Source organism: Astatotilapia calliptera, chromosome 11 (assembly GCF_900246225.1).
Source record: "Astatotilapia calliptera chromosome 11, fAstCal1.2, whole genome shotgun sequence".
Lineage (NCBI taxonomy): Eukaryota > Metazoa > Chordata > Actinopteri > Cichliformes > Cichlidae > Astatotilapia > Astatotilapia calliptera.
Window position 1 is genome coordinate 7,378,126 of NC_039312.1, and position 9,898 is coordinate 7,388,023.

The 9,898-nt window shown below is 40.3% G+C and overlaps 1 protein-coding gene across 1 annotated transcript; it reads right to left on the reverse strand.

Moving 5' to 3' along the window:
* Positions 1 to 1,218: 1,218 nt before the first annotated feature.
* On the reverse strand, positions 1,219 to 6,341 carry oprd1b (opioid receptor, delta 1b). Its single transcript, XM_026185893.1, has 3 exons — positions 5,748 to 6,341; positions 4,081 to 4,436; positions 1,219 to 3,902 (listed from the first exon to the last, which is right to left on the reverse strand). Exons 1-3 carry the CDS (start codon positions 5,957 to 5,959, stop codon positions 3,373 to 3,375), a joined length of 1,098 nt encoding a protein of 365 aa, XP_026041678.1. The 5' UTR covers positions 5,960 to 6,341; the 3' UTR covers positions 1,219 to 3,372.
* Positions 6,342 to 9,898: the final 3,557 nt, after the last annotated feature.

Sequence of the window (9,898 nt, forward strand, 5' to 3'; positions counted from 1 at the left end):
TGGTAGCCTGTAAGTGAAATGTTTAGTTTTTAAAAGTACATGAAACTAAAACCATATAAACTATATAAAAGTGCTTGTATAAGTTGGTGAATGCGTCAGTATAGTGCAGAATAAAAACTATATAAGAACCAGTCCATTTCCCACTGCACACCAGGTGTTACCACTGTGAACAAACCACGCTTCATATGCTGCCCCTGCAAAAGGACAGCATTCAAACCAGCTGAAAGGTAGGCTGTGGAAAGGCTTGTTGATATAGCTATCAAATAAATATCCCACATGAACAAAGTCTTTCAGAAATGTGTTTGAACTGACACACTGTTCTTATCTGATATTCCAGAGCATGAGTGAATGCTGGCGTTCAGTTTCATTTGGTGCAGGATTGAGCTGTCAAATGTACAAATAAATTTGATTGTGGAATTTCTATAAAATGCAGAAGTTAGTAGTCTTTGAGCAAAGTTTCATCAAAATTGGTCCACTTGTCTAGGAGGAGATATACAGACATACAAAAGCGACAGTCATTATATAATCAGGTGCAGCTAAATGATTTGTAATCAGTCTATTACAGCTTCATTTACATTTGAAGTGTATAACTTGTGCGAATACAGAATTGTATGCCTTTTTATTATGTGACAAGAAAAGCAGATTATTTTTAATAATCAGAATATGATTAGACTGTTAACCTAAATAAATATAAAAAGGTAGATAAATATCAAAATCCAGACAACAAACCAGTTTTAACCAGTTGTTGTTATGACTTCACTGCATGAAATCGTAATTTGCATCAGTGGGAACAAGAGCTGGCTATTAATTTTCACAGAACAGAACAAATAACCGCAAATGTTCACGTGTGTTTCAATACATATCCCATACAATTTTCCCAATAAATTTCCCATTTTCCTAGCAAAATATAAAGAAGTGAGTGGTGTCTCGAGACTTTTGCACAGTGCTGTATAGGGGATTACCAGCCTCAGCCTTCCATTCATACAAAGATCACAGGATTACTCCACACTTATTTCAAATTGTGCTTAATTTAAAGATGGACTTTAAATGTGTTGTGCCTACCCCAACGCCCTACGCTCAGGCAACCAGATGACACTATGTCCCATCTGCATTGCCTGCTCATTACACTCAATCCAACCAAGAGATCACATGTGAAACTTCCACAGTGTCAGTAATTTTTAACAGGATCTGTAATAATGATCACATACAGGTGGATGTTTTATTGAAACAGTGATGATAATCAACAATATTTCAAAATAAAAGTCCAAGATACAACTTATACTAGTCTGTATGACAGTGGGGCTTTTTTTTGTTTTTCAAAAACAAAAGCAGTTATTACATATGCACATTAAAGTACTTTAGATACTGCAGAATATAAACAGATTTTAAAGATCAAGCACAGACAGTCAAACATCTGTCTGCAAAAACACAGAAACACAAGTTGAAAAAGGCATTACTTACTTTCATTCAGCTGAAAATACTATCATCCACACTGCAGGACATTTTTACTGTGCCTATAAAAAAACCCAGTTAGAGATTGTCCAGACAGGAGACAGAGACCTATTTCCTTTCAAGATCTGGAATACTTCTCCTCACATTTTAACTATGTGTATATAGTTATATCAGATTTGACTCGATGGTACGACAGCTAAACAGCACACTGAAATAAAATAAATCACAATCAAAATACTGAAAAATATCATTACACCGTGATATTATGTACAGATCTGACATAGTTCGTACTCGTGTATATACACAATACTGCCAAAGCAACACTACATTGCTGCACTATCAAAACGAGAGGCATCAATTTGAATTCTCTCTCTTGTGTAAATGTCCAGCAATCATCACTGGAAAATTGTCCATTAGGTTTAATATGTTTAAGAAGATTCTTCCTGCCCACTAATGCATTTGATCTAATTCAGATTTTCCTCCAGGTCAATTTGAGGCTATTTAGTGATCTATCGCTGACTTGAAACAGCATTTCCACTGCATTTCCATTGTCCCCTTCAGCTTGTCACCCATCTGCCAGCTGAACAGCTTTTTGGTTATTGCCTAACTACTACAGGAGCGGAAACATAGAGTCAGCCAAACAGTCATCGCTGCTTATTCACGAAGGCAGTATTTTCATGTTTTTTGATATCTCTTTAACCGGCATCTTTCCTTATGTGAAACATCTGCTAGTTCAAATATCACCGACAGAAAGCAAATAAAGCCTCAACCTTACATGCATGATATTAGTGAGTTTTTAAACGTGTTGACATGAAAGAATCTGCTTTTAGTGACCAGCCCACGGAGAATTATCACTCAGCTCAACAGCAATAAGATAGTGGAGGTTTTACTAGCTAACAGAGCTAACGAAAGAGAATAAACATGCAATTTCTAATTGTTAAATTGCAAGAATAAACATTTGTAAATGAAAAAATAAGATGTTAGAAAACTAGTGCACATTCTGAACAGTTGTTGAGACACTTTTTAGACTTCCAACAAAAATGCCAAACAAAAAGGAACCTCTACCTCACTCTGATGACATGGCCAGCTAAAGTGGCAGAGTGCACATTGGCTAAAACGGTCACCAGCTTTGAAAGAGCTTTATCAAATCAACCTTTGTGTGTAAGATTAACAGATTGGTAGCCCTTTTATGAAACGATCCCACAATTTTAGTGTTAGATGAATAACAAGCGGCAATCAATAAAGTCCCCGGGTCTGATATTTGTCTGTAAATCAGTGAAAGTCTGTGCTCCACACATGTGAGGAGACAGCAGTGTTTGCTCTGCCAGCAACGACTGGCATCATCAGTCAGTCTGGTTTTCAGTAAGGAAAACATATGATCTTTTTGATTGTGGTCAGCTGACTGACTCAGCCAATCACACAATCGCCACCGCTTGGCCATAAAAATACACCTTGCTGGCAATGTCTGTATGCTTAGGATCAACGTCCTTCTTGATATCCTGCTAATTTATGGACTGAGCACATATGGTGCAATGACTCCCATTGTTTACCTAATATGTGAAATCCCACAAACACAGTTAAAGCTAAAAGTCAGCTTGTCGGCTTCCCAGTGCGCATGTACTGTTGAGATAGGTGCATTATTGGTGTGTATTTTTTTTACACACTGCAGTAATTTATATGCATTTTTAAATACATATTATCATACACAGGGACACACGGGGATGTTTGTGATTGTCCTGAAAGAACCCCCCACCCCAAAACCTTGTGACACATAAAAGTTTCAAAAACAATCAATCATTCATTTAAACAGCAGCTCAGAAGCCTGCATGTTTAAATTCAGACTCCTGTGGTGGAGAACTGCGTGACTTCAGTCTGGAGGTCATCATGCACTGCTCTCCCACCCAGCTGATCCATACCTAGTCAGGCGGGCGGCTTCGCTGTCGGCGCAGGGGCACAAACGGACGCGGGCTCCCGCGTGCTGTTGCGGACTCTGGAGAAGCTGCTCTGCTCCGGGCGGGAGCGATAGGGCAGGCAGAAATCCCTGAAGCACCTTTTGAAGTTCTCATCCATCAAGGCATACAGCACAGGGTTCAGACTGCTGTTGGTGTAGCCCAGAGCTATGCAAATATGCCAGCAGGCCATGGTCAGGAGATTCTTGCGGTCAATTTTCACAGCGGTCTTGACAATGACGAAGATGTGAATGGGAGTCCAGCAGATTATGAAAACCGCCACGACAACCAGGACCATCCGGGTGATCCGCCGCAGGTTCTTGTCCTTCTCTTTGGAGCCAGAAAGCAGACGGACACTCTTAAGACGCAGGATCATCAGCCCATAGCAAACGGTGATGACCAGGACGGGCACCACGAAGGCAAAAATGAATACACAGATTTTTGTCACCGTGTCCCAGTACCTTTCCGGTTCAGGAAATCCAAGAGAGCACAAAGTGACTCCTGAGGAGGTAAAACAATTGCAAGTTTAATAAAAGAAGGAGAGGCTAACTGAAATTAATAACACAACTCAAAAGTCTGTTTTATTTTTCCTTTTAAACAGCCAGTATGTTTTCACAGAGCAATAGTATTTTCCAGCGCCTCTTTTTTTTTTTAACAGCAGCAATGAAAATTCCCTCACCTTCTTCTGTCACCTTGGTAACAGCCATGATCATCACGGGGACTCCGATAGCAGAGGAGAGGATCCAGATGGCGACGTTGATAAGCTTGGCTTTGGCGGGCGTGCGGAAGTCCAGGGCCTTGACCGGATGACACACAGCGATGTAGCGATCCACGCTCATCATGGTGAGCGTGAAGATGCTGGTGAACATATTGTAGTAGTCAATGGCTATCACCACTTTACACAGGAGCTCCCCAAACGGCCACGTGCTCATCAGGTACTTGGCGCTCTGGAAAGGAAGGGTGCTGGTGGCGAGAGCGTCGGCCAGAGCCAAGTTGAAGATGTAAATGTTTGTGGCTGTCTTCATCTTCGTGTACCTGTTTGGTGGGAAGAAAAGTGCAGAGCACACTTTAAACAGATTGTGACACACAGCGGATGGGAACAATTGTCAGCTGGAGGAGACTGGATTTCTTCCCAAGGTCTGGCTGTTGCTATAACACAAAGAGGATGTCTCGTGTGGCTGACTCACGACTTCCATTAAAATTTTAAAAGTTACAAAGTTTTATTTAATTCATTTAACCATAAAACCAATAATCTGCTATTTCCTCTAAATAAATAAGATTTTTTTAGGTGCATAATGTCATTAGAGCGCTACACTAAATGCACAGCAGCTCGTCAGCTTCTCTGGAGCCTCCATTAAAACACATTTCCATGTAATGAATTGATTATAGCTCAAAGCCCTCCAAACTCCTACTTGATTTTAGATTAAAATTATTTTGTGTGTGTGTGTGTTTTTTTTCTGAGTGCCAGCTTAACATTTGCCTGGCTCTTTTAATATGGATTGCTCCACATCAGCCCACAACATGACACTCTGTGGGTCACATTTGACTAAATTATGTTTCTGAAGTGTTTTGCTGTAAAATATCAGACTCTGAAAGGATTGTGGGAGACACATCTTATTCCCAGGTATTAAGACATCTATGTATTACAGCACTGATCTCATCATGTGCGTAACTGCTTTGCCTGGGAGTGTGAGTGATATATTTAAAGTTTTCTTCATTTCTTTTTCAAAAATTAAAAAAGAAATCCCCAAAATCGAGAATACATCATATCGACACAGTATCGCTTTTTAAGGTTGAGCTTTGGTTTATCATCTCAATTTACAACCCCACTCTCTTACAGGAATAATTGGTGCAATTAAATAATTTCAGGGCTAAACTGTAGATTACGCTCCATCCTCTTCTTACATGTGGGAGGTGTGTGTGTGTGTGTGTGTGTGTGTGTGTGTGTGTGTGTGTGTGTGTGTGTGTGTGTGTGTGTGGGTGGGTGGGTGGGTGGGTGGATGTGATGGAGAGCGGCTCTCAGGCGCAACTGGCACTGTGGGCAGTTACAAAGGGGACCATCACAAATAAAGTACGAGAGTGAAAATGGATTTCCCTCGAATAGAAATATGTGAAATTGTTCTGCTATATTTTAATACGTAACATACAGAGTACTTTATGGTCATTTAAAATAAACCCTGATCACATGAAAACATATTTATCCTATCCATATTGGGGTTTCTGTCATATGTGCATGAGTGTGTCGCTTTTCACCTTTTAAAACGTGTCGAGCAAGTAAATTATTTTGTCTTCCTTTCAACACATTCCCTTTGGGTTATCGTTATCTGAATAGCGTGTCCTTCTTACCTGACCACCCCGTACATTACAAGCACGTTTCCCACCAGTCCCACCACGCAGACGAGAGAGTAGAGAGCCGTGATGCAAACGTGGATGACAAGTCTTCTGTCCTTGTTGGTCTCGTTGCCAGGAATGGAAAGCAGATCCTCAGAGCGCGTAACATTGAAAGGAGTTACTGAGACCGAGTAGAAATAGTCCGGGAGAAGAGTGGAAAACTCCATTGCGGGGATCCAGGTGCGAACAGAGCGCAATAATTCGAGAAGTACGAGCGCACGAAAACTGTGCGACAAATTAAGTCATCGGGCGCTCGGAGGATGTGAGAGCTGTGCCTCTGCGTCTCGCCCGCCCGCGTGTGAGTGGCGCGTGCGTCTCTGCGCACTGGCGCACAAAGAACAAGCAGACCGTTTCCCTGACAAGTTCTTACCTTGCCTAAAGAGACTTTTTTTCAGAACGCGTGAATTAAAAATGCTTCATCATCAGACGATTGCCAGTCATAACCAAGATGCCATAACATGTTCTACAGCCTGACTCTTCTCACCGGGCGGTCACCATCACGTTACCACCTGACAGCACCAGGGAAACATTTAGCTTGCTTTTGATAGCATTACTGCATAGCAGCAAGTGCGTGGATGTTAGGGAATTACAAATGAAGTCATGTGATTTGGAACCGCCTTTGGGAGGTCGTTGTGAAAACCCCATGGAAGTCTGCAGATCTTAAGTGATACTTTGATAACTTTTTATTGATTTTGATATTTTTGAAAGAAAAAACACGCTGCCAAGTGAAACACTTTAAGAACTTTACACATTAATGATGTATTAGGGTAAAACGAGGAAGTCAGCCGATGTTAAAAACGACACCAGATCACCAGCTTTATTAACAACTCAATTATGTTAACTGTTTTTTAATGGTTAAACCAGTTTATCATTTCACTCATGAATCCTATCAGTGACCTTTGCACCCTAATTTAGTAATTTTGCCTAAATAGATCTCGCCAAACACGCTCTGTAAACCTGTGGTTTTCCTGCTGTTCCTGTCATCCATCCTAGTTATGGCAGATCAGTCAATAACTGTTTAGCGATGGGTTGCAAATGTTTAAAGAGTCTAAGTTGTAAAACCCTAATGTCCCAAATTACCGGCTTATGACCCTCACAGTACTGATCACAGCTATATGAGCAAACACACTGACACAAGCCTACAAATACATATGCGCCTCCATTTGAGAACTGTGTATTTACTCTGGGTGAATATTTAATAAGTGGGGGCCATTTTTTAGTAATATAAATGTGATGAAGCTTTTCTTGTCCCTGGATATCACTGTATCACTGTTGTGTTTTTACTTATTAGAACATTTAATTTGTTTACTAACATTAGATTTACTGAAGCTTTACAGCCTAACATGTACAGCTGGCAGCAGATCATAGGTCCTTCATTACTCTTTTTCTGAGAGTGCCAAGCAGACATCTTTTTCCAATTTTAATGAAAGCATTCATTTATCTGTAGCTGCCTTTCCATTAACCTGGACATCAAAAACCATTACAAACAGGCTGCAGCATGTAATGCTTTATGGCTCCTGAAATTGAGTGTGTCATGCATTTGAGTCTTTCTCTAACATGTGGGGTTTTTTTTGAACATGCACAGATACAGATTCTCCTGTGGCTGTATTAAAATTGCAATAATCGATGCACTCTGCAGACTGACCTTTAAGGAACGGCCATCAGCGCAGCACAAAGCAGTGAACGGGCAGCATTTAAATGGTAAATGGACTGCATTTATTTAGTGCTTACTTACTAGGAACATTCACACAGTGTGTTTGTGCTATACATACAGCATTTGTCCTACTAATGGACATGCTGGAGAACATGTTAGGTTTTCAGTATCTTGCCCATGGAAACTCTGCCATACAGACAGGCAATGATCAAACCATCACCTCCAGTTAATGGAAGAGCCATAATCTCTGGTAAGCCATAGCAGGTAACACCTTTGCAGTGTCTTTGAAATAGACTATTTGTGTCTCCCTAAGAAAAGAGCATTTTTAGATTTCACAAGCTTGTGTTTTGTACTGGACTGATCTGCCAGTTGTTCAGTGTTTGAGTGCTATGAAGTCTGGTGAGGAGGACTGTTCCTTGAGAGCAGCCAGGTTAACATTTCTGATGTTCAGTCAAATGTCTGTTGATTCTGACTTTTAGTGATCCTTTACTTTTCCATCATTTTCTAACTTGCTGTTCTTTTCCTTTAAAATCTCTGTGAGATTTCCCATTGTCTTTTTTGTACTCTTTAAAACTGACATGCTCTGTCTAACACAGCTGCACAATTCAATTTAGTGGTGCAGGTGGCAAAAACAAAAACTGCTGGGACCAAAGTTAGGCTTCTGACACAAGAGTCACACTAAGGCTTCCTCACTATTTTCATTCCTTCCCATGAAACTTGAACCAATTCCTGCAACATAAGGCTAAAAAACATTCAGTTCTCAAACCCTGGAAAATGTAAGCTGAGAGTATCGAACAGGTGCTTTTCTGGGATTTTTAAAATATATGTTGCTGTTACAGATCATTTGAATAATCTTTATTATGTGGTGCAACTTTATCTATAATAATGTGGAAAAATGATTATTAGACTAATATATTAAAATATGAAAAGTAACTTAAGGTTTTAAACAAACAGAAAGTAAAATATTTGCATCCAAAGTATAATTGAGCAGAAGCAGAAAGATGCTAACTGGGAAATATTAACACAAAATGCTGTCACAGATATATGCTGATATATGCTAAGACTCACACTACTGCATTCCAATTCAGTTCAATTTACATGGAACCAATTCACAACAACAGTTGCCTCAAGGTGCTTATTATTATAAGGTAAAGACCCCACAATCATGCAGAGAAAACACCAACAATCAGACAAACCCCTATGAGCAACCACTTGGCAACAGTGGGAAGGAAAAACTCCCTTTTAACAGGAAGACACCTCTGGCAGTTCCAGGCTCAGGGAGGGTCAACCATCTCGTTGGCTTGGTTCTGCACTGCCAGTGGCACCTGCACCATAACTAGGCCTCCTCCTTTTCTTGGTGGCTGTAATGACTATTTTAACGTCAATGAAGAGAATTGCATTGTGGGATAGTTATCTTGTGGTATTTTTGTGCTGTATATTAAAAATGAGTAATTCTGCACAATCTTTATTTTCATGCCCAACCTTTATGACTAAATGGCTCGTATAAACAAGTTTGAAAGCACTACAGCTTTGTCATTCTCAACAGAGTACCGTGCTAAAGTGTCATGTGCTGATATAAAAGTGCCTCAAAAGTGAGCGTAAGCTGATAGGAAGGAGGCGCGTAGGTGGAGAGGTCACAGTTACTGTCACACAGACATTTTCCTTCAAACATTTCATTAAATTCAGCCCACAAACTCTGCTGAGGGCTCTGTGTATATCTAGCTTATATACTTACACACTTCTGGCGGCCATGATCACAGCAATCAATCTCAAAACAATAGTTCAAGTGGGACAGCACATCCCACCAGCATTAAATGACTTACTCAGCAGTTCAGAAACAAAACTCACTCCATTTAATTTCTGGGTGGGAGAACAATGTATGCCACAGAGCTTACGTTGGAGGACTATCTACTCTGTTAATGAATAGGACTAAAAATACTGTAGTGTGTTAGTTCTGTGCAGGTGCTTCCTATAATCAAAGAGTGTGCACGTTGAGATGCATGTTTCTCTGTAGACAGTTGTTATAACTGGTGGAAATATGCTGCAAAGGAGACAGAATTGGGTCTGGACATAGAGTCACCAGCAGGAACAAAATGCTGCTGTTGCTCTTGTTTATATTCTCCTCGCTCCTCGGGGAGAATCACTCATGATTAGTGTGTACAGGCAGTGTGATTACCCGCATCACTCATCAGCCCAATGGAAACCTTGGGAAACATTATGCTGCTTTCCTGAACCCATTCATAGCAGGGAATACAGAGTACGGGCAAATGAAAGTGAACTCGTTGTTGGGTTTTTGCATAAACATACAACGATGATGTTGCATATTTGATTTCATAATGATTGCATAAGACAGGCAGACTCCTGCCAGCTCCCAACAGATTGTTTAGTTTTAATGAATAATTTTAAATAGATTAACTTTTCAGTGTCTATACATTGCATTTTCACATTGTAT

Excerpts from the sequence above, each read along its gene's own strand:
- oprd1b (XM_026185893.1), bottom strand. The coding sequence starts at position 5,959 with ATGGAGTTTTCCACTCTTCTCCCGGACTATTTCTACTCGGTCTCAGTA. Across the intron at positions 4,437-5,747 it reads GTAATGTACGGGGTGGTCAG|GTACACGAAGATGAAGACAG; the intron begins GTAAGAAGGACA and ends CCCACCAAACAG. Across the intron at positions 3,903-4,080 it reads TACCAAGGTGACAGAAGAAG|GAGTCACTTTGTGCTCTCTT; the intron begins GTGAGGGAATTT and ends TTACCTCCTCAG.